The sequence below is a fragment of the Podarcis melisellensis genome (genome assembly GCF_964234715.1).
Source record: "Podarcis melisellensis genome assembly, chromosome: 6".
NCBI classification, from domain to species: Eukaryota; Metazoa; Chordata; class Lepidosauria; order Squamata; family Lacertidae; genus Podarcis; species Podarcis melisellensis.
In genome coordinates this window covers 42,784,582-42,808,509 of record NC_138538.1, presented here as the reverse complement: position 1 = coordinate 42,808,509, position 23,928 = coordinate 42,784,582, and the positions used below count along the sequence as shown (strand labels likewise).

The window sequence follows — 23,928 nt, the reverse complement described above, 5'->3', positions numbered from 1 at the left end:
TTGGAGGACTGGAAGTATTACTTCCAAAACTACACTTAAGTCTTTTAAGATGCCAGAAGACTCTTTTGTTTATATCTCAAGAATAAACATATGTCATCAAAGTATTTTCCACAGCTGCCCACTCTACTGTAATACCAATCCCTAGAAAACCTATTTAAAAATAAATGACAAATACTCACCTGAACCTATTTTGATATAGAAAGTCTGAATAAAAACAAATTTCCTGCTATACATTATGGCTGACATCTATAGTTTCTCCTTGATTATTTATGATTTATATCCTATTATAAAAGTCATAGTTCCCTTATTAATTATCTCAAATAGTATCCCAAGGTTTTATCTCTGCAACCTCAATACACACTATTTTTGAGACGTCATGGCAACTTTGAATAATTATCAAAAAGGAAACAAAGGAGGAATGATAACATATCTTGAATTTGGTGTGCTTGGCAAAAAATTATAGTTATGTACCCCAATCCTAGGACAGCAATCCACAAATAAAATTGAAGATAATATGCAAGCATGGGTGTATTAATGTGTTTCCAAGGTACTATCGTACTGACAAATTCAAAGCAAAGCTTCAAATGCAAGAAATCCTCCATGTCAATGTTAAAAACAGGCCATTCTTTGTCTTCACGAATACACAAAAAAGAACACATGAAAATGTGTGTAGCTAAACACTTGAGGAAGGCTACGACAGTGAAGTATGGCGTTTCCTGTAGTGAAGAACTCTTTACCTAAGTCTGTCAAATTCTATTCCCATTTTTAATAGCATCCTGAAACAAAACAAAAAACCAACCCAATTTCTGCCAAAACCAATCCAAGCAACTTTTAATCTGCAATTGATACTTCCTTAAACCAGACAGAAGCCTGTCACCTGTGCCAGAAGCTGTCACCAAGAAGGGTGGGAGGGAACAGTTCTCTCCAATACAGAAAGAATGGAATGGCTCTGTAAGTTCATCAGATCAATTGGGTATGCAGACTTACCTAATTTCTATAATTAATTTCAATTGTTGAACCCTGCTTTATTGTTATCAGTTTCTTTTAAAAAGCAAACAACACAGTTCCAGCCTGCCTGCATTTTCACCATAAACATGAATAACATTAGCATTGGATAATGGAATCACTGTAGTTGTTATTCTTCTGGAGACATTACTGCTTTTCCTCAATGAGCTTTCCTTTCTGTTTTTCAGAACATAAAAGACCCTAAAAAGAACAGGTTCTTCCTATTCCCGTGTCTCTATCCTATTCGATTAGGAGAACTTTTTTGTTTTAGCAATCTGGCAAATAATAATAATAATAATAATAATAATAATAATAATAATAATAATATAGGACTTCTTCCCATTACTTTCAGTAACATTTCAGTATAGTTTTAAGTGCAGTTAAGCCCTTTTACATTCTGTGATGTTCAACATCAATATTGCTGATGGCACTATAAAGCATTATTTATTATTAACAACTTTTTACAGTATTCGGAACTGTTGAATGGAAGGTCAAGAATTGTGGAAGCACCTGTTATAGTGTCACCAGGCACAATGGAAAATTAAATCTGTAAGTAACACAACCGTCTTTCACTTACTGTTGCACTGGTCACATGCATAAATCCTTCCTTCCAAAGCTTCTGTTTCTGTGAATTTGGCCAACATTTCAGTCAGCATGCACTCCGTCTGATTAACAGGCACAATCCCTTTGTTGATGGAGTGATACCGTTCAGGAAATTCCAGGGAAAGATCCCAGAAAGGTTCCACAGTATTAGATTTATAGTTACATGTTATACAGGTGACCTAGCAAGAAAAGGTTTATTTATTAAGACATACATTTATACAGATACCGTCTCATAAGACACTGTGAGGCCAGTGAGTGAGGCTTAGCAGCCAAGAAAATATGGTTTATTCTGTGCTCTAAGTAAGTCTGTAACAATCTGTAAGAGAGAGGTTGTGCTTGAAAATTCCCAGATACGGACAGAGAGGCACCTTCAGAATAATTTCTATTGTTTGATTATACTGCCTTTGTACAACTCTCTAGTGTAAGAATGAAATCAGTCCTACTGAAATCTATGGCTAAAATTCAACTCCTTTAAGTAATTCCTCTAACTTGATTTATTGATAAATGCCCATATCTATTTACTTTTCTTCATCGCTATAATGAGTTGCAGAATATATTTCTTCAGTTTACTGGTATGCTCAAGAGGATTTTATGTTATATGTTACCAATATTGCTGTTTAGTGGGTAACAGGTTTGTTTTTGTTAATTGCTTCACCAAGAAGAAATGATGTATTTTACCCAGTTTGCTAGACCAAACCTGTGAAAAGATGCATACTGCAACATAGCTCCAATTTATACCTAAAACCAATAGCATTATATGCACTGATTTCCTCCCTGACTTCCAGTTGTAATGAAAGCAAAGTTTGTTAATCTGGATGTAATGAGATGATCCAGAAAGTGGGATGGGGTCAGAGCTTGTGAGGAAAGGAATCTTGAATGTCCAAGATTCACTCATGTAATGTCAAGCCACCACAGCATGGTGTTACATGAGAACTACCTATAATGTCTACTTAGACCAGGCATCCCCAACCTGTGGCCCTCCAGATGTTTTGGCCTACAACTCCCATGATCCTCAGCTAACAGGACCAGTGGTCAGGGATGATGGGAATTGTAGTCCAAAACATCTGGAGGGCCGAAGGTTGGGGATGCCTGACTTAGAGTATTATATAGCTGGGAGCTTCTGAATGAGGAACATAATATTATGATATTTTGCAAAAATGAAAACAAAAGTGTGAGTGGAGGAGAAAACTCTGCCTCATTCTCCCAAAAGATTCTGATGGGTTAACAATGTAGTTTGCAAAACCTAAGTGGAAGCAGCCAAAAGCACCTAACTAGGAGGACAGAAAAAATAGTGCCACAGTCATGCTTTGCAAAAAAAACAACAACAAAACCCCACACCCATTATATAAACAAACCCTATCTCTCCCCAGCCATATTTGGAATAGTAAGTATAAACTATAGCAAAGACTCTAACATTGTTCTGTTAGCAGCATGAGTTGCTGAAAAGGGAAATTAATCCCCCCACCTACTACTACTACTACTACTACTACTACTACTACTACTACTATAATTTTGTTCCATTAGAAAAATATGCTGAAAATGACAAATTTCACTTACGGTATATTAAAAATTCTCCTTTTGCCAGATACAAGCATTAATATTTGGTTATTCATAAATACTGTCACCAAAAAGTGTCTCTAGCTTTGATAAATATAAATTTGGCTAACATGCATACCTGACTGAGCAGCTGCCCATGAAAGATGGTGTTCACCACCTTCAGGACCTGCTTGGTGAGCTTCCTCTGTGAAAAAGGGATGAGGATCCTGCGTTTTGTTCCTTCAGATTCCAACTCCTGCTGCACTTTGTCCAACAATTCACAAAGAAATTCCTGAGCATCTTGCTGGTCATAACCTCGAAACGCTGGAATCAAACTCCACACAGAGTGCAGCATGGCAAAAGGAGAGACCGAGGCCCACTTCCCAGACCACATGACTCTGAAGAGCGTGTGCAGTTCGTGACAGAGAGAGATGTGCTTTGAACTTGGCTCCTTGGGCTGTGTAAGTTCTAAACTTTTGCTTATTGAGGACCCGCCATTTAAGCCAGCTGGCAGGCTCTGCCTGCCATATGAACCCAGTTGATCATTCCTCCCTGAATCGGTTGGAGCAGGCCCATTGACCAGCTTTCCAGACATTCTAGACTTTCCATTCACGGTCTTAGCTAAGAGTTCTTCAGTTTCACAAAGATCCAGCGTCAAGAAACATTCTCTAAACTTTTGGAGGTGACTTAAAACTTGAAGGATTGAGTTCATATAGCATGTGTTTCCTAGATTCTTTAGTCCAGTCACACCAGGAGTCATTTGAGGCTTACGCCGGATGGAATAGAATTGTTTGAATTTGCTATTCTGCACTCGTCTTGAGGTAGGGGAACTTGCTTCCATATCTCTGAATTTCCGAGGAATGAGATTCTCTCTGCGGATGTGCGACAAAAGCCGGGCACTTTTTCTTGGAGGCGTGTTTGCCAATTCCTCCAGCAATCTCCGCTTCATTTCTTGACGCCTCTGCCTGGCCACTTCCTTCTTCCTCTCCAGCTCTTCTAATTGTTTCTTTTGTTCTAGTTTTCGCTGGCCTCTAGAACTCTTATCAAACCAGGTCCGTAGTGCTTTTGCTAGCAATGACTGCCGTCTGTACCAGAGAGCTGTAAGCATCTGAGGCTTTCCCTGAGGGGCCCTCTGATGACTGCAAACATCCTCCCCCAAAGCCATTGACCGTAGCGTCCTACCACTTTTAGCAGACGGATCATGCTTCTGGCTTTTAATTGCAGATAGAGAACTTCTAAGCAATTTCAGGTCACCCTCGGGATTATCGTTCAACACATAGTCTTCGCAAAGGTAACAAAACACGTACAGGTCGTTAACTTCCATGGCCAAAGGATGCCTGGTCTCTTCGAAATGCTTAAGTGCATGGTCCTCAATATATCTTCCACAAGCCACATGGGAGCATTTCAGGCAGGCCCAAACAGATTCCGTGGTGTTGCAGTCCATGCAGTGCCACTTCTGGGGGTTCAGAATAGAATGGTCCTGGGCAAGTCGTAGCCGCCCAACATGTTTGCATCTATCCATGTCTCACATAAAGCTCCACTGCTTTAACCTTGCAAAGGAGACAGAAAATTACTTAAGTAACTGCACACATTAAAAAATACAGTCATATATTCTTTTTAAAAACCACCCCAAAAGCCTGGGCAGTGTGTATGGAGGTCCTGGGCTGCCAGACAACAAGATCACCACCCCTTGGCCTTGCTGATGTGGTCCAAAGGAAAGCAGAGCCATACATTTGGCACCAGCTTGGCTGCAGGAGTTGCTGGAAGGAGACGTACAAGGCGCCATCCAACCATCTTAGGGACTCCAGATTTGTGTAGGGTTTACTCCTTGGCCGTATGTTGTATAAATAAAATTAAAATTGGACTGCACAATCTCTAAACACACAATGGCCTGACTTAAGCTTAAGTATGGTTTAGCATTACAAGGGTAAGCCACAGTAAAGTCTTGGGCTTGTGTTCTTCTCCCTTTTCTCCTCTCTTCATCCAGTGTGGCTGCACTTCCAAATTTCCTCATGGCAGCAGTCATGTACAGGTCAGCTCACAGGCCCAAGACTTGTTCACATATTGCTAAACCATAGTTTAGCACTACATACAAATAAGGTTAAACAAATAAGGTCTCATTTGTACGCAACCTGAATTCTATCCCAGGAAAGGCACATTACTGCACAGAAAACATTTATTCACTAGAAATAATATTACTAAATCATATTATGCTGTTTTACTAGACTTTTTATCATGCTATTTTTCAAGGCTTAGCTCTTCAAGAACAAACTAAGTTATGAATTATATAGAGCTGCAGCAATCCTGAGCTGTAGCAAAAACCAAACATTTGCTACAGATTCTGGTTAAAAAACAGAGTGTTTAACCATGATCCCAGGTAAGAAAAACCTTGGCCTAGTAGAGCAACAAAGCAGCTGTCACCTCCCTGGGAGGCAGCACTTTCATGCTAAACCGTGGTCTAGCTTAGTGTTACATGCAAACATGGCCAATATGTCCACATCTACATATTTGTTTCAACTTAATTCTGAACTAATATTTAAAATTTATTTTTGTTTCCCATTGTTTTGAAATTTCTCAGGAATCTACATCAACCGGTAGGGAACCACTATCATTCGTGATAGGAAGAAAACAGAATAGAACACTTCTTCCAGAAACTGTAATTAACATTACATAGTAAGCTCACTTAGCCTTGAAAGTCTCCAGAATGAATAGGCTTACAAGTATAACCAGACCTCTTGTGAGCCACAGACAATTGCAGAGGCATCCTACCCATCCTTATGCAACAACATTGGCCCAGGAATTCTCTTTGAGGCAGAGTTAATAAACATCAAGAGTTAATTAAAAATAGAATTTTAAATCTGATTTTTCAAATGTTTCATACATAGTAATGCTTTTCTTTTTAAAAATTAAAAAACCTTTTTAAAAACTGAATATAATACCAACAAATATATTTAAACCTACATTTAATGCTCTTAAAACCAAAACATGGCATTCTATCTATTACCGAATTAAATGCAACCTTTATATTTAAAAAACAAAACTAGGGAAAACATATCTGACTTGGGGCTAAGTATTATAAATAACGCCAAAGCCAGATTCACACATCATGGTTCCAGTCCAATATGCCCCTGTTATATCAGACTGAGAATGAGCCTTGTGCATGAACACTTCCCCTTCCCTCTCTTCATAAGCCAGTTTTCTGTGATGTCTGAACCACGGAAATGAAGTTTAAAGCATGCTTACAAACCAAAATATGACCTTGGATGGACTTCTCTAGATTAGTGCTTGCAGGTACCATGTTGCAGTGGTTGTGCTGCAAGCTGGTTAGCTGATTCAAGAATGTGGTGCTGAGAGGTTTCTGCTCAGTCCAATGACACTGCGGTGTCGGATGATGACCAGGCCTCAAATCCCCACTTGGACATGAAGCTCACTGGGTGAAACTGGGCCAGTCCCTGCCTCTCAGCCTAACCTACCTCAGTGGGTTGTTATGGGAATTAAATGAGAAGAGGGAGAACCCTGTATGCAACCTTGAGCTCCTCAGAGAAAAAGGCGGGATATAAATGCAATAAACAAATAATAAATAATATGTTTTGTTTTGTTGCCATCCCGCAAGGTTCCATCCTATCCTCCATGCTTCTTAACTTCCTCCCTGGGGATGGAGAAACAGATATGGCCAGTGGACTGGCTCCTGAAATCCCTCACCCTTGCAGACCAGTTTGATAGGTGGGCGGGATCCATGATGTCAGGTACATTGCTTCCCTTTGCAGAAAAAAAAGTTCCTTTGCAGACTTACTTGAACTCGAGCAAATTGCAAAGTAAGATCCCTGAAGCAGGTCCCCGTAGGTGTTGCAGTCAGTGCCAATCAGCTGGTCAGCACGCCTGCAATGCTCCATTTCGGCAGAGATCAACTATGCTTGGGAGCTCTGATTGTGAACTGCAGGATGCAGCTGAGGCGGGACGGGGTGGGCTCTGCTGGCCAAGGAAAAGTTGAAAGCAAATGTTAAAGCTCTCAATTATTCCTTTACAGCCATTTTTTCTCCTTTCCGACACCTGATGTCACAAGTGGGTGTGGTTTGAGGAATATGGCCCCGTGACTTAATTAGCAGAGGTTCCCCACTATGGATCTACATGAAGCCATCACAAATGAGGCAGCCGTAGCTGCAGGTTTTCTCGTTCTGCTGCCCAATTAATGAAATCCTCACCTTGTGCCTACTTTGTTATCTTTTCAGCACCAGGTAGAGATCTTTTAGTTGTCCCAGGTTTCTAACTGTGAAACAGTGATGACTTTATTGCTGCCAGTTTTTAGCTGCTGACTTCTACTTCAGTTTGTTAATGTTTCCATTACATCCGTTTTATTTCTATTCTGTAAATTGCTCCAAGAATACTTGGCGACACAAAAAAATTCAAAATAAACATAATGGAAAATACACACTTTTATGGGGGGGGGGGAGTTGGTATACCTATTCACATTGACAAACATGACACCAATAAATAAAATAAATGAAAAAAACGGTCTTGCCAACATTTTTAGGACACACAGAATAAATGTACAATGTACACTTATGGCAGAATTTATAAATAAATGATAAAGCTTGTATTGTATTGCATTAATTTGTAACATTTCTTTTAAAAGTCTAGCAACTTTGTCAGGGCTATTTGTAAGCAGAAAGTTGGCCTTTTAACTTACAGTATAAATGGAAGCTACTGAGTTCTTACATAAAACAAAGTTACACTGTCATTAAACTATGCTTGTACCTGCAGCATTAATGGAAAAGTGCTGATAATCTTAGTTTCTTCTTTTAAAATGGCAATAGCAAAAAGTTTACTTAGATACTTGCTAGCAGATTTTAAACTTTTTATCCTATTAAACAAAGGTGTTAAGCAAAATCCTCCTACAAAACAATTTCTGCCCTCCCTTCCCAACAGGTGGGCAGGGTTTGCGACACCGAGCAGGTTTACCTGGTCTGGTGCCTCCCACCTGGGTCAGGGTGGCCATCGTCCCGCCCCCAGCCTAGGAGGACAATGGACGGCCGGCTGGGGGTGGGACAAAGGCCAAGGAAAAGAGGGGTTCAGCACGTGTGCTCACAATAGAAAGTGGTACCTTATGCAATTCACTTTGCAGACTTGTCTAAAACCATGGGGTTCATTATTCCTTTAATACTCTTCAGTAATAGCAGGAATACAAGAAAATGGCCACAATAAAAGGAGCCCCACATACACAGAGGGTATACAGTCATACCTCGGGTTGAAGTAGCTTCAGGTTAAGTATTTTCGGGTTACACTCCGCGGTGACCTGTAAGTAACGCAGCGTGTTACTTCTGGGTTTCGCCACTCGCGCATGCGCAGACGCTCAAAATGACGTCACGCGGAAGCGGCAAAACACAACCCGTGCACACGCGCAGTCGTGTGTTATGTTTACTTCAGGATGCGAACGGGGCTCCAGAACGGATCCCGTTCGTATCCAGAGGTACCACTGTATTAGCTCCAGGTCATAAGCACATGGGTTTCTTTCCTCCGCAGGTGCTGATACAACAAGCACTCTTGTTTGCTCAATTTGCTGAATTACAGCATGCGTACATGCACGCATGCGAAAGAGAAAAAATACAGGCCAGACATAAAAACAAGTTTAAAACAGAATACAATACTCACCGATTCATATTTAAATATTCCCGCAACTCAACGATCAGAGGCTGGAACATCCCCATTGCAGTCAATAGGAACTTCAACTGTTCTTCAGGAATTTAGTTATAACTTAGATCTTCATCAGAAACAGGCAATGCAGTGTTATAGCCCTAAAGAGAAAGTACAGTATTCCTGTGAAACATATATAAACAAGAAATAGGCTGTGCAGCTTTAGAACATGAATCATTCCTCTAGTGGAAGACCTACTGCAGAGAATATATTTTTAATGATGGACAAAAAACTAACTAGATGGCACAATTATAGCACAGCCATTGATGAAGAAATGTCAAAAGGAAAAAGGCACTCTGGATTTCCTTTGTTTCAGAGCTTTAGCTTTATAGAAGTCTGCTACTCATATACAGTTGATTCAGTCTATTACTACTAATCAACTACCTACATATTTGCAAAGCAAAATCTAAAAAGGAAAGGCCAGCTAAAAATACACACATATTGGTTCACTTTGATTTGGCTGGCCGAGAAAACAGCTTTTTGTAGGGAAATTCTACCATCCATTCAACTCTGATTCACACAGGATTTTAGAACATATCTATCTGTGCATGTACAATGCAAATATAATATGGATTAAGTGCCTCCCCCTACTCCAAACAGAGACAAAAAACCTAGTTAACAAGAGGAACAAATATTGAGTTTAAGGAGGGCAATTTACAAGGGAAAACTAACTTGTCTGGATGCAGCAAAAGTCTGAATGCAGCACATTAACAATATGGACAGAATGCATAGTTTCATCATCCCTACACAAGACACAACCTTACAGTGATGCTTATGATACTACAGTGTTGTTGTTGTTTAGTCGTTTAGTCGTGTCCGACTACTTGCTGATAAAAAGATTCCTCACACACCAAAAACATCTGTGGGTACACAGTAAATCATTCCTCACACTGTTCTGTGCTCACAACCAGGGCAGGCTAGCTTTTCCTGGAGGATCCTTTTGTCCTTAGAAGCAATCCAATTTATCCTCTGACATCTAGCCCCATGGGGATCTCTCTATTTGCATGTCTTTGGCCTCCCACTAAGGAGATTTCAATAGGTATGCTGAGATGGGGTTGGCCAGGGGTGCCAATCTGGAGAACTTTCTGTGAATTTTAGCAAACAACAAAGGAGTCACATGGGATTTGGGGGCAAGAAAGGGGGTGGGGTGGAAGAGGCAGAAGGGAGTACAATAAGGAACTCCCCACTAAGATTATCTAAGACAAGGAGAAGTGTCTTATTTCGTCATGAGTGGAAATTTATTCAACAGAAACCTGAGACATGCAAGAGGTGAAGATAAGCAGACCTAAGATAAATGTGGTAAGAACTTGCTGTGAACTAGAGAACTAGGAATAAGTCAACCAACTAAATTCAGTCCATTAACTTAACTCTTTAGTTATCATTCCAAGCTGAAACAAAATCTAGGCACATGCAAACACATACCTTACAACTACCTTGAAGTCATCCCCCTCTCCCAACACACACCTTCTTCTATTCCCCACTGTTAACATCTGGATTGCAAGCTCCTCACAACAGGGACCTGTTTTGTTTCACTTATTTTGCTATGTCACGTTTCAGATATATTGATGGCACTATACAAACAATCCCAAAACCTACAGCAGAGTAAGCCTGGCTTTTAAGCAACATAGTACAAACAATATTGAGATTAACCACAAAAAATCTAGTTCTAAAAGAAAAATCATTCACAAGAAATATTGTATAAACTACAGTAACTGTAAGGCATCAATAAACATGTGGTATGAGCCACATGATTTACTGTACATGGAGGTTTGAGGCAGTTTTTATTAAAATCACTTTCCAAAAGGTTCATATGCACAGAGTTGTAACCATCATAGTGTCAACAGTGGTATGAAACTACACCATTATTTGACTATGCATGTAAATCACTAGTATTTTTTAATCCTCACACAGACCAGGAACCAGTTTTTTTAAAAAAAAGTATTTCACAGGGATGGATCTAAAACAACAGACATCCCCTGTATGCACTGTTGTTTAACTCATTAAGAATCCCAAGAGCATGTGGTAAAGTACTGTAGTTAACCTGTAAACAGTGCAAATACAAAATCTGTGAACTGTTAACAGAAAGGTTTAGTATTATTGATTGGAGGGAAGAGCATCAAAAAGAACTATTAATTGATAAGAGAGGTGAATTAAAAACAGATGTGTATCCTTCCCCACTCAGTTTTACTTTTTCTGCAACGATACAAGATATCTCAGCTTATTACTTTATATTGTGTCCTTTTTCCAAGGAGCTCAGAGTGAATCTCTTTAGCTTCTCAACAGCCATGTTAGGTAGGTTAGACTGAGAGTGTCTAATTTGCTTATAGCAAATTAAGAACTCCCCAGTAAAACATAGGAAGGCTAGTAGCACAGGAGGGATCTGAGGCAAGGTCCAAGCATGGGTGCAGCCAAGGGAAACCAGGGGGGGGGGCTGTGCCCCCTAAATCAAGTAAATAAATAAAAATACTTAACTGAGGTTCTGCCCCCCCCCCAACATAAATCTTGGCTACACCCATGGGTCCAAGGCTAATATTCCAGATGCTGCACCATATAGGCTTGCATTATTATAATGATGACCAGGCACATTACAGCTTGAAATCCCATTCTCTCACCCCAAAACATAAGGAAATGGGAGCAGGGGAGCAATCTATCTGAACAGACTTGTTCAACAGATGGAATAAATTGAGTGAGTCCTGTAGCTGTCTCCTCATCAAAAGTCCCCATCACCACATCTGACCTCTCCTGATGCCTTAAACAAGACCAGCCACGAACACACAGACGTGAGGCAGTTAGTTGGCATGATCTGTTTTCTCTGCCCCTTTAATAGAGTGTGTCCAAACGAAGTCACAAGCTTGACATGTCACATGAGGAATAGGAACACTGTCCTCTTCTTACAAGTTAGAAGCCTCTAGAAACCTCCTGAATCGTCAGACAGCATGGTCTTTCTTTTTTTAAAATTCTCACATCGTTTGGTTGAGAAAAATAAATTAGTACTCATTCTTCACGGTTCACTATCTGTAATTAGCTCACACTATTTTGCAGAACAACGCTGATCCAGCTCTATAACCATTACGTTTCCCAAGACGGCTTCTATATACCAGTATATACTCAGATTTATACCGTATAGGTTTGAAACTATGTTCCAACCAGCATGCTTGTTGATAACAACATACACACAAACCACTGCCAATTTTGTGTGTTTTGTTTTTAGCATTTTCCCCTTGAAAGTGTTTCCAGAGCCAAGAAAAGCAGCCAGCTGCAATTATAATGGCTGCATAATGTTGCCTGGATGGGAATGAAGCCAGAGTGTTTCATTCAGATATTGGAAACTGTAAAAATTAAGACAAGAGTAATATATGCAAACCACACCGAAGGAAACAAGAGTTTTGCCAAGGACTTGAAGAAATCCTCTAATAGAAAACCAGATCATCATAACATCACTCAATTGGGGGCCAAAAATGTAAAGTATAAAACTCAAATTAAAAAACAAAAATCTTTATTGATCTGATCGTCATGATTCTATAACAGCTCCAACTGCAGTTGGCAATTTACTTAACACCATGCCAACAATGTGGTCCTGCAGATGTTGCTGGAGTACAACTCCCATCATCCCTGGCTTTCAGGCATACTGGCTAAAGTTCATGGGAGTTATCTAGAAAGCCTGTCAGAATTACACACAAAAACACCCTAGCTGTATGACACTATGCCACCATACTGTCCAAGCTATCACTACACCATCATCAGTAAAGCCATGCATAAATTCCATCAGACTTAACCACCATTTGATGGTTCCTAGTAAGCTGTTTTGTTTTTCTATCCCATATCTTGGCAGCCACATAGTAGAGGACACAATTTGTAATAACCAAGGGGCCCTTTCCCCTAGCCACACATGAGACACTTCTCTGGGGGTGGGTCCTGCACAGCTAGGAGTAACACTTACCCTCTGTCAGAGTTGTTGAAAGCCCCAAAGTCTTGATCAATATCATAGAAAATTGACCTCCTGCTTGTAAATAGCAATGAAAAAGATATTTCCATGAGTGGTGGGTTTCACTGCCTTTAGCCAAAGCTTAATATGGAATCACATGTGCTTAACTGTACTGCAGTCAGTTTTAAGTATCTGCTCCAGTCTATGTACTTCTGATATATTTTCTGTTTTGAAAGCAGAACCTTGTGGCACCTTAGTCTAACAAGCTTACTGCAGCATACGTTTTTGTGGACCGCAGTCCACTTCATCTGACTCATGAAGTGCTATCGTAAGTTGGCAGGTATATATACACCTGTGCACATAAAGTAAAATGAAAAGAAAAGGAAGACATTTAAACAGAGGGAAGTGAAATAGAAAATAATGTAGCCTGTGATAATTTCACAATTGCTTAAATGTATATGAAAAATAAATACAGTGAGCATTTGTGCAATTGGTAAATTAACTCCGCTAGTAGGATTTAAAAAACTGTTATCTGAATTCAGATCACAGGGGATAGAACTAAACTTCTTTGTAAGTTATAATTCAGAAGTTTCACAGTAGTATCTCCTCTGAAACTCCTTTGTTCAACAGTTTTAAGGTCAACAGAGCGTATGCCCTCAGAAGTTGAAATGTACTCCTACTGGTTTCTGAATATTGTCCTTTCTGATGTCTTGCTTACAGGCAGTATCCCCATCCACCACAACTTAAAACAGCTAGTCACTAGGTACAATAGGACATATAACAGAGACACAAACAAAGCGACCAGCTGATGCCAACGCTGCCCCCCTATCTACTTTGGCAGCACTATTACAGAACCTAATAATGTCAGCCACAACGTCATGGGCTCACTCACAGCTCATCTTACAGTGTGATATATGCTATCACCTTCCAGCAATGCCCTTTTGCATATACATAGGTCAAGCAGGCCCATCTCTACACAAATGAATAAATGTATACAAATCTGGCACCATAAAAGGAAAAATTCAGCAGTATGAGAAGAACAAATAAACTTCAAAAGGAAACTCCAGCATAAATCAGCTGAATTGCAATTTATGAAAAAGTTTAACTTCCTTCATTTGGGGCTGAACAGACATAATGGTTTCTTGTTCTATTACAGAAGTTAATTTAATAGTGGATGCAAAGATAATTCTATTATTGCCAGTCACCACTGTTGTTAAGGGTCACTGTGCTCATTTTGCATGCATCTAATCTCTAATTGTACTGTCACTTAGCAATGCTAATTGTGCCTTTAGTGCTGTGGTTGAAGAATCATTTTGCACTCATTTAGGCTCTACTAGAATTGTTGGCTGTAGTCCGTGAAATACTATGCCATAAAAGAAATCAACTTTAAGGTGTCATAATACTCTTTGCTGTTTTTCTTGAAAAAGACCAAGATGGTTGCTCTTCCAGAAATTATTTTTGCATGTGTATTTCCGTAAGATTATATATAGTACCAAATCTATCTTACATGGTTTTATCAATATGAATAATTTTTTTGTAATGGCTTAAAGCCAGAACCTTTGAAAAAAATAATTAAGTAACCCAGCCACGTGGGAAGGGGCACATCACATGGGTGCCAATCAGAATCAGCATCCTGCCAGAGAAGCAGTGTGCCAGTTCTGTAGAATCCATGTGGTTTGATTAGAGAGAAGTGGCTAAGTTAACATAGCATGACAGAAAGGATAGCAAGGCAGAACAAAATGGACTCCCTTATCTTCCACGCTGTAGTACCGCCATACCAAGGATACTATATCATTAACATATTTATGTCTCACCCTTCCTCCAATTGCTCAGGGCAGTGTATATGGGAGATAATCCTATGTTAGCCTCATAAATAATCCTACGTGATAGATTTCTCCAAGAAAGATGTTGACCCAAAGTCACCAACTGAGATTTACAGATTCAAATACAGGTTTAAGTCCAACATCCTACATTTGCTTTCTGTGTCAACACCCAAATGTTTTAATTATTTAGGACACCATGTTTATTTTACCTGACTGGATTATCTGTGTACAGAGTTAGACAAGATTGAATTCCATTGAATTCCAAAGAAAAATTGTTGAATGGGCGGCATACAAATGCCGAAGGTAAATAAAATAAACCCAAAGAAGATGAAGAAGATGAATTTGGGGGAATAGTCTTAACATTACTGTATTAAACTTGTGATAAGTTCCCTAATGTCTTGTCTACATTTCCCCCCCTGAACAGATATGCCTTCAACGTGCATTTAGCAGATGGCTTTTCAAATGCAGAGTTTAAATCAGTAGTTTTAATGTTCCACTTTTACAGGCAAGTGCAATATATACATATACATACAGTGTGTGTGTATTCCTAAATGTCCTTGCTTTTTATTATTGTTCCTTTAGAGTTACATTCTGAATAGCTTTATTGTTCTTAAAAATAGTTAATTGTATTTGTGTTGATACCTTTAAGCCCATGTCAGTACTCCTCAGCAGGGGACTAGGATGCTCACATTTTAAAGAGTTCGGTGCAAATGTGAAACTAGTAAGGATTGGGCATCTTCAGATAAAATGGACAGAAAAACCTTTAAACCTATAAAACCTTTAAACCTAAATAATTTCTGTTATTTAGAAAATGTGTAATGTTGTCTATTAAGAGTGGTAGTTTTTTTTGGCATTTTACAAACAGTATTTTAGAAGATCTCTTCATATTTCAGCATTATGTAAAACAGAGAGCATAAACTTCTTTATGGCACCAGTTTCCCCAACATTTTAAATTTCAAAGAATTTGGCTACATTTCAAAGGAAAATACTCAGAATAATACTACAAAATAATAAATGAGAGAGGATCAATATATCCACAAACATCTATGGATCTCACTTTTTCCTTACTATGCTGCTTACACTGTCAGTTCACAGCACAGGCTGCAAATTTAGGAACACATGCTTTGGACTGAAATTCCACTGAAATTAAAAAGGACTTATTATGCACATAAGTGTATTTAGAATACAATGCTGGCAAACACTCTAGGCTACTATAAAGAAGCTAAACACTCCTCAGCAGTGCTATTTTCCTAGAAAAAGAGGTGCCAGAACTCACCTCTCTTGTTCTCTTATAATGGCAATGGAGCCCACCTGAAATGTGTTGGAACTGAGTTCTGAGGAGTTCAGGCTGGAAAAAGGGGCTGGGAGCGACAGAGTAGTGGTGAGGTCAGGGCTGTGCAGGCCTTGCCAGTGCACCCATGCAGTCCTAAGCTCACTGGCACTGTGCCCTGCCCTGTCCAGGTAAACTGCAGCAACGCCAATGTCAGAATGCGGCTCTGCTGCTCCACACCACACAAGCTGCTACTGTCAACCCGATAATGTGTTAACAGCACAGTGCAGGTGAGTCGAAGCAAGCTTCTCTGAACTCAATTATTATCATCACCATCATATTATTATTTCTGTTTATATCCTGTCCTTCCTCCTGAAAGAGCTCAATAATAAAAAGAAAGTTTAAAATGTTTTTGAAAATAAATATGAAAAGGTGATCTCAGGGTTGCCAGAAACAGTGTATTTCATCCATTCAGTGCCTAGGTAAACAGGAATGGGGATGCAGGTCTTGGTAGTTGCTCCCAGACTTTGGAACTCCCTTCCTAGAGAAGTTAGACTGGCTCCATCCACTGGCGGAGGAACGGGGGAGCACACCACCCCTGGCACCATCGGAGAGGGGGGTACCATCACGGTCGTCCCCGGACATACGTCGCGCACCCCCACTGCACCAGGCGCCACACCCCCGTGGGCGGCGCCCCCCGCCCCCAGGACACACGCCAACCCCCGAGGGAGGTGCAACACGCCCCCAGGACACACGCCAGCCACGCCCCTGCCTGCTCTCCGTCCACGGTGCCAGAGCATGCAGCTTCGCCACTGACTCCATCCCTACTGTCTGTCCTCTACTGGCAGGTGAAGACCTTTCTGTTCCAATAGGCCATTTAGAACTGACTGTTTTTGAGGAAAGGGCTGGTACTGTGATTTTTTAATATCTGCATTTTTAATGGATCTTTTTATACTATCTTAATCCTATTAAGTGTTTAATTACATTTCAATTATTTTCTTTTCTAGGTTTTTAGCTTTTTCTATTTTATCTGTGTAAGCCACCCTGAGTCTCGGACTGAGAAAAAGTTGAGATATAAATAAATATTATAATAATAATGTTTTTAAAGTTATCCTGAAAGTCAATATGAAGGAGACAGGTGCACCTCACTATGGAGGGAATTCCAAAAATGGGGAACCATCACTGAAAAGGCCCTGGCACAGGCCACTGCCAACCGAGCAGCTCCTAGTGGCGGCACCAATAACAAGTCCTCACTGGACACTCAAAATTAGTAAGTGTTTGATTGGTTGGCAAAGCTTTTTGTAAAAAGAAACGTTACAGTTAAGTTATTACATTAAGAAATAGGAACAAATCATTTCTCAATGAAAGCCATTTTTATCTTTTAAAGAAATATATTCACTGATAAAATATGAATGTATACATTATCTATTGCTTTTAATTCACTGATAAAATATGAATGTATACATTATCTATTGCTTTTAATACCAATAGCCATGAGGATTAGATAAGGATTCAAACAAAGAAGAAAACATTCAATTTTCTTGCATTACTTATAAATTAAGTTTAAAAAAATGTTATGTTTTCACTGACTGATACAACCCGGGTGTCAGTGAGTAAACTTATCTCAAATAAATTATTCTTCCACTGTGCTTTCCTGAACTGAACATTTTCTGCTGTGATCCATTTAGGAAAAACTAATCAAGATTGCATAAAATTTTGCATTACTAGGAGAGCTGAGCCATTCTGGAAGAACATGCCACACATTCTCAAAAACATACCTACTACTCCCTCAAGGATCAAACTCAGGGAAAACTGGCTCTGCCAGGTTGTAGTACAAGCTAGATTGCAAAGTGTTGATTGGCTGGCACATATGACGTCACAATCCCTCCTCCCCAGGGCAATTTTGCAATTTAAGACAACCATATAGGAAGTTCAGTCAATGAAATGTACATGCAGTCCAACAGCTCTTCTAAAGCATGGAGAAATGGGCAACACCGATTACTCAGTTAGCATTAGAATTGCTGGTAAGTATACCTGTCAATTAGATTGACACAGAGAAAGAGCTCTATGCAGGAGGAAAAACAATGTGGTGTCTGCTGTGCACACTGCACACAGCAAAAATGCCTTTCAGACTCTCACAGGCATGAATGGATTAGAATGGCCTGCAAGGCGGGCCCAGATTATGTACTTAAATAAATAAAAAAAAGAAAGCCAGTCTCTAGTCCTCAGAGATGGGAAATTATGAGGCAAAATCTGCAAGCACCTTCTAAGTGATTTCTTTGAGATAAGTCAGTCTGGCTACTACCACCTCTCAGTGTTTTTAACTAATGAGTGAGGTCAGAACTTGATTGATGAATGCATTGTTTAGATCAGGGTCAGCAAACTTTTTCAGCAGGGGCCCAGTCCACTGTCCCTCAGACCTTGTGGGGGGCCAGACTATAAGTTGAAGAAGAGGAAGAAATGAACGAATTCCTATGCCCCACAAATAACCCAGAGATGCATTTTAAATCAAAGCACACATTCTTCTCATGTAAAAACACACTGATTCCTGGACCGTCCGCGACCCAAATTGAGAATGCGATTGGGCTAGATCCGGTCCCTGGGTCTTACGCCTACCCATGGTTTAGATGCAAGGCCTTAGAAATTTCTGGAGGCCTAGAGAGCTACTATTTACCTCTCCCATTTAGTGCACATTTCCCGCCTACTATAGTTTTCTAATCCTTGGTGTCAATGTACTAGTTCTAAAGACTGACTATAGATTTCCCCCTTTGCCCTTCCTTCCTTTCTAGCCACCAGGATACAGTGTTCCTATGCTTGATTCATCTGAGATCTGATGCTCCCTTGTCTAGAAGTTATGGTACTTTCTATGAATGCTACCGCACGATAAATGCGAATGGATGTTAAACACACAACCAGCCCCCCTCCATGGTAAATGAAAATGTGAAAACTTTGCAAAGAGACTTAGGCATGCCCTCTGAATAGTTAACTTACAGTAAAATGGTAAGTGTATACACTCAGAAGTAAGTTTCTTACACACACACACAAAGCTTAGGTTTTTTTGTTAGGAAGAAGCAGAAGGGTTTGTGGTGAGGGGGATAAGTTTCAATGAAAAACAAACAGAACTTAAATACTGTATAGGCAGTTCACTACGCTTAAAATAACAGTCAACCCTGGTCTCCCAGGTCCTAGTCCATCACTCTAAACACTACACCAGTGGTGGCGAACCTATGGCATATGTGCCAGAGGAGGCACTCAGAACCCTCTCTGTGGGCACATGTGCAGTTGCCCCAGCACAGAGTTCTTTACTAGAAAGCCAGGAATCAAGGCTCGCCATCGTGACGCAAACACAGGGATAGATAGATTTGTATTGGGTGCTTTATTATTTTGCTCAGAATTGTAATCTTTCTTATGATTTTCTCATGCAGCATGCTTTATATTCTATGTTCAAAATTTTTGTAGACTCCAAGTCAGGAACACCTAAAAAGGAATACAGCAAAAAAGAAAGAAAAAAAGAAAGAACAGAGAGTGGAAGATCGTTGAATGCAATAGGAAAGCGTTCTGTCTTCTGTGCAATGAAAGTGTTGTGTGTCACACATCAAGTGTCAGACGGCACTTTGACACCAACCACAAAAGCATTGCCCAGCTTGGTGAAACTGAAACAAAAGAGTTTCTCAAAGGGAAACAGAGGAAATACCATTCCCAGTATTTTAAGTTTTTGCAACTCTCTTTATCAAAACGGCTATGTTGTCTGGGAGTAATTCCCTTTTTCATGATTTCCCAAATAAGGATAAAATTACTGAACAGACAACCACAAGATGTAGGGGAAACGGCAGAAAGGATGTTTTGCGATAGCAAAACCTTGCAGAGAAAACTGCAGGTTTTTGAAAGAGACCTTGGACAGCTGAAATATTTTCCAAATTGAAAAAATGCATTTAGAAAATTCCACAACATTTGCACACCATCTTACAAGCCATCGGGAAACCTGCAAGGCATATCCTAGCGTTGTAGCGATTGTTTTTTCTAAACTGAAACCTCAATACAGTGGTACCTCAGGTTACATACGCTTCAGGTCACAGACTCCGCTCATTAGGCCTAGATTGCAAAGTGTTGATTGGCTGGCACATATGAGGCCTCATTAGCTAAAGTGGTGCTTCAGGTTAAGAACAGTTTCAGCTTAAGAACGGACCTCCGGAATGAATTAAGTACTTAACCCGAGGTACCACTGTATTCCAGTTAAATTGCCACATTGGCACTTGGTGATCAAAAAGCGGTTTTGGGTTGCTGTTTGGACACTCGGTCTCTCAAATGTTCACCATCACCACACTACACTATGCTGGCTTTACATGCTTGGCCACCGACCTGTACGCAATCACACAAGGCAGAGAGTTTAAAAGCTCATCTGGTGTGGAAAGTGCTGTTAAGCTCTCTGCATTGCTAACTGGCCTCTAGAGGCCTTTGTGAGATCTCATGGTGCCATCCGAGATCTCGTGATGCCTCTAGAGTCCATGCGAGATCTTCCCAGAGCTGAATAAGACAACAGGAGTGTGACTTTGCTTTATCTCTTTCATCTCTCTGTGCTTTTGATACCACTGACCATGGTGCCCTCCTGAACCATCTATGTGGGATAGGTATTGGGGGCACCGTATTACAGTGATTCCACTTCTATTTCCAGGTTCAGTTCTTGAGGACAGCACTATTTTGCAGGGTATGATTTTATCTGCAGTGCTATTTAACATCTACATGAAGCTGTTGGAAGAGATCATTAAAGGATTTGGAGCACATTGTCAACAATACGCCAATGAAACTCTATTTCTCCATAGCCTCTTAATTAGGTGAGGCTGTGCAGAAACTGGCCCAGTATGCAGTTGTGGACTGGACGAGGGCCAATAAACTGAGCTTGAATCCTAGTAAGATACAGTAGAAGCTCTGTGGATGAGTAGTTCCCAAGTCTGGGAAACAGATCAGTTAGTTGCCTGTTGCCCGTTCTGGATGGGCTGCACTTCCTTTGAGGGGAAGATACATAGCTTGCAGGTGCTCCTCGATCCATGCTTCTCACTGGGGGCCCAAGTGGCTAGGACTGCTTTCTGCTAGCTTCAGCTGGTGAAATATTGGGATAGTTTAGTTATGGTAACCTAGGCATGGATAACATTAAGGGTTGTTCAGAAACTGCATCTAGTGTAGAATGCTGCAAGAAGGCGGTTGAAGGGTGTGCCCTATTAACACCACATAAAACCTGTGTTGAAAGAGCTGTACTGACTTCCAATATGCTACTGGGGCACGTTTAAGATCTTGCCGCTGGCAAATAAAGTCCTGAACTTGGGACCAGTTACCCCCAGGAACGCCTGTCCTCGTTATACCCCTGCCTAGACACTTCAATCCTCAAGAGAGAGGTTTTTAGTAGTGCTTTATGCTCCAGAAATTTGTCTTATGTCCACTAAGACCAGAATCTTTCATTTGGCAGAAGCTGCCCTTACCTTCCCACCAGAGTGGTACCTATTTATCTACTTGTACTTTGAGGTGCTTTCGAACTGCTAGGTTGGCAGCAGCAGGGACTGAGCAAAGGGAGCTCACCCTGTCGTGGGGATTTGAACCGCCGACCTTCTGATCGGCAAGTCCTAGGCTCTGTGGTTTAACCCACAGCGCCACCCGCATCCCTGGTGCATTTAGGTGCCTCCCCGGTGCATTTACGCCCCCTGGCATTTAGGTGCCTGCTTAAAACTCAACTGTTCACCCAGTCTTTCTCTGAGGGGGTGATCCAGCTATAGTGATGTATTAATCTGATCTAATTGTTTGTGATATATTTTGTACATGTTTTATGAATGTAATTTTATTGCTGATTTCATGCTATTCAGCACTATATTTTTCCTTAATGTTGGTGGTATGCCAGTTTTTAAAATAAATAAATAAATAAATAAATAAATAAATATTTGTGTACACTTCTGATCTAGTGGAATTGTGCCATATAATGATCCTTTATTGTAAATCAATTAGTAAGCCTTTCTAGTTTACAGCTAAGCACAATTATGTGCCATAGTTCAAAAGAAAAGTCCATGGAAAAATACAGATCTGTCAAGGCTCAGTACATAGAATGTATCCAGGTCTAGTTTTTTAAAATAGAAGTAGACAGGCCATGTCAAACCTTCACAGGCAATGAATTCTGAATTCAAGTAGTGTCGTTAACAGTTGGAAAGCATGGAATTTCAAGGACTTCAATATAAAGTGGAAGGTTGTCAGGAAGCCAGTAGTGCAAGACCTCTGAGAGAAGCCATGCATATACTGCTGCAAAGTGAGAGGAACAATGAAAAGAGTACCAAGCTGCTATATAATTTCCCAGTTAAAATGGGACAGTGATGAAATATGTAATGTAATTAGCACCTGGGACAGGTTATAAGCTAGCAAGATAATGTGTGTGCGCGCGAGCATGTTCATGCGATTTCCTCCCCGTCAGAAGAGGAAAGCGCATGCACATGCTCGCGCACACACATATACAGCTTCTATCCCAGAAACTTTGACCCTGTTGGATGGATGGATAACTTCTAGTATGGGACAGACCCTCTCCTTTTAATAGTTCCGAAACCAGTTTGGAGTGAAGCAATTTTCTTCACATTTCTCATCTTTCTTTGTAATAATTAATTGGGGGGAAACTGTTATATAAAGTGAGCAATTGTCCCAGAGAATAATTTCCTCATTAAGCATGCAAGAACCTGAAGAAATTAAAAAAGATACTAAAAGCTCTGTCCTGATCATTTTTATGCTTCAGATTGTATTAAATAGGATAACACACTTGGTGGTAGAACAGTTAACTTCAATGAATGGAAACAGAACAAGCTCTAAAGTGCACCATCAAATAATGCTAAAAATCTGGTTGTTCCATTTCAAATCTCACTTGCTAAATATGTAAAGTGCCAGAATTCATCTGGCTTTATTGACCTATTTAAAAAAATGACCAGCTTGTAGAAAGGCAACATATGAATGAATAAATACTTTCAAATTGCTGTTCCACAATCAGACAGAAATGTCCGTATGTTATCTACAAATTCTGTATAAATTGCCTTATGACAGTGCATGTTCAGTGTACAACTTGATTAGTCTCTAGAACCATAACGCCAATGTCTTAACTCTGTTGCTTTAAAATCCACCCCTTATTTAAATACACATAGTACCAGAGCAAGTGTCAAACCCATTCATACCACATTTATGCCAAGACGGAATGCTTTAATCTAGTTCCTTTTTTTAAATGAAGGACTGTTTTGAGATTATTTTGGAACTGGAATAAAGACTATTTGGGGTCACAGCTGCTGATCTTTTGAAGAAGCCTGGGGAACAAAGCACTAGTGAAACAGAAATGCAAACCAGATTCCTTTCTCAAATTATTCATTTAACATTTCTGATCACACGTCACTTCTTAAGTCATCTGAATGCTCAAGAGGTTCCATAGGAAAGCTTTCCACCCTCTGACTTTTTAAAATCAATAATAATAAAAACACATTCAAACGTATCTTGTGTGGTTTTCTTTTTATAGCAAGACTTGTCTCTCTGTGTGAGAGAGAGTAAATTCAGCTGTAGGACAGCATTTCTCAATTGGGTCTAACGCCACCCACTGAAATGAACTCGGAGATTATGAATGCAGTGCAGCACTTCACAGAAAAGCATACAGAACAAGGAAAAATAGCCATATTCACTATTTGTTAAAATTGCTCAGCTGCTATCCGATGGCAGTCATATAAGCAGGCACACAGCTGTGGCCCACATTTCTTGATCTGAGCTTTCACAGAATGGATAGAAATAATACAAATGCAGGGAGTCTTACTACGTATGTCCATCCCCTCTTTCATGCACAGTAGTAACCAGACTGATCTGCCATGGTAACATTTTGTTTTATTTTCCATGATCAGCTGTTCAATACCTAACAACTTTTACTGATTAAGGCTGTGTGTCACTTTTTATGAAAATGATGAATTTCTCAGGTCCTCACATCATTATCCGAATACCGTTTATCCCCACAGAACAGGATTCTGGGGAGTCCTTGTTTGTTTTAGAAGCTTATTAGGGACTGAGAAGATCATCAATGGATT

At 40.1% G+C, this 23,928-nt stretch overlaps 1 protein-coding gene across 5 annotated transcripts in view; it reads right to left on the bottom strand.

Moving 5' to 3' along the window:
- USP49 (ubiquitin specific peptidase 49) overlaps positions 1 to 23,928 on the bottom strand; it is a 45,210-nt gene that overhangs the window by 4,072 nt on the left and 17,210 nt on the right. For 3 of the 5 annotated variants that reach the window (XM_081915935.1, XM_081915934.1, XM_081915938.1), the window contains exons 2-4: positions 8,794 to 8,936; positions 3,284 to 4,694; positions 1,583 to 1,787 (exon numbers count right to left, since the gene is read on the bottom strand). In XM_081915935.1, coding sequence (XP_081772061.1) covers positions 1,583 to 1,787; positions 3,284 to 4,666 — 1,588 coding nt within the window. In that variant the 5' untranslated portion in view covers positions 4,667 to 4,694; positions 8,794 to 8,936. Of the gene's footprint in view, positions 1 to 1,582; positions 1,788 to 3,283; positions 4,695 to 6,937; positions 7,117 to 8,793; positions 8,937 to 23,928 lie in introns of all 5 variants that reach the window. The other 2 variants (XM_081915937.1, XM_081915936.1) reach the window with 2 other exon arrangements.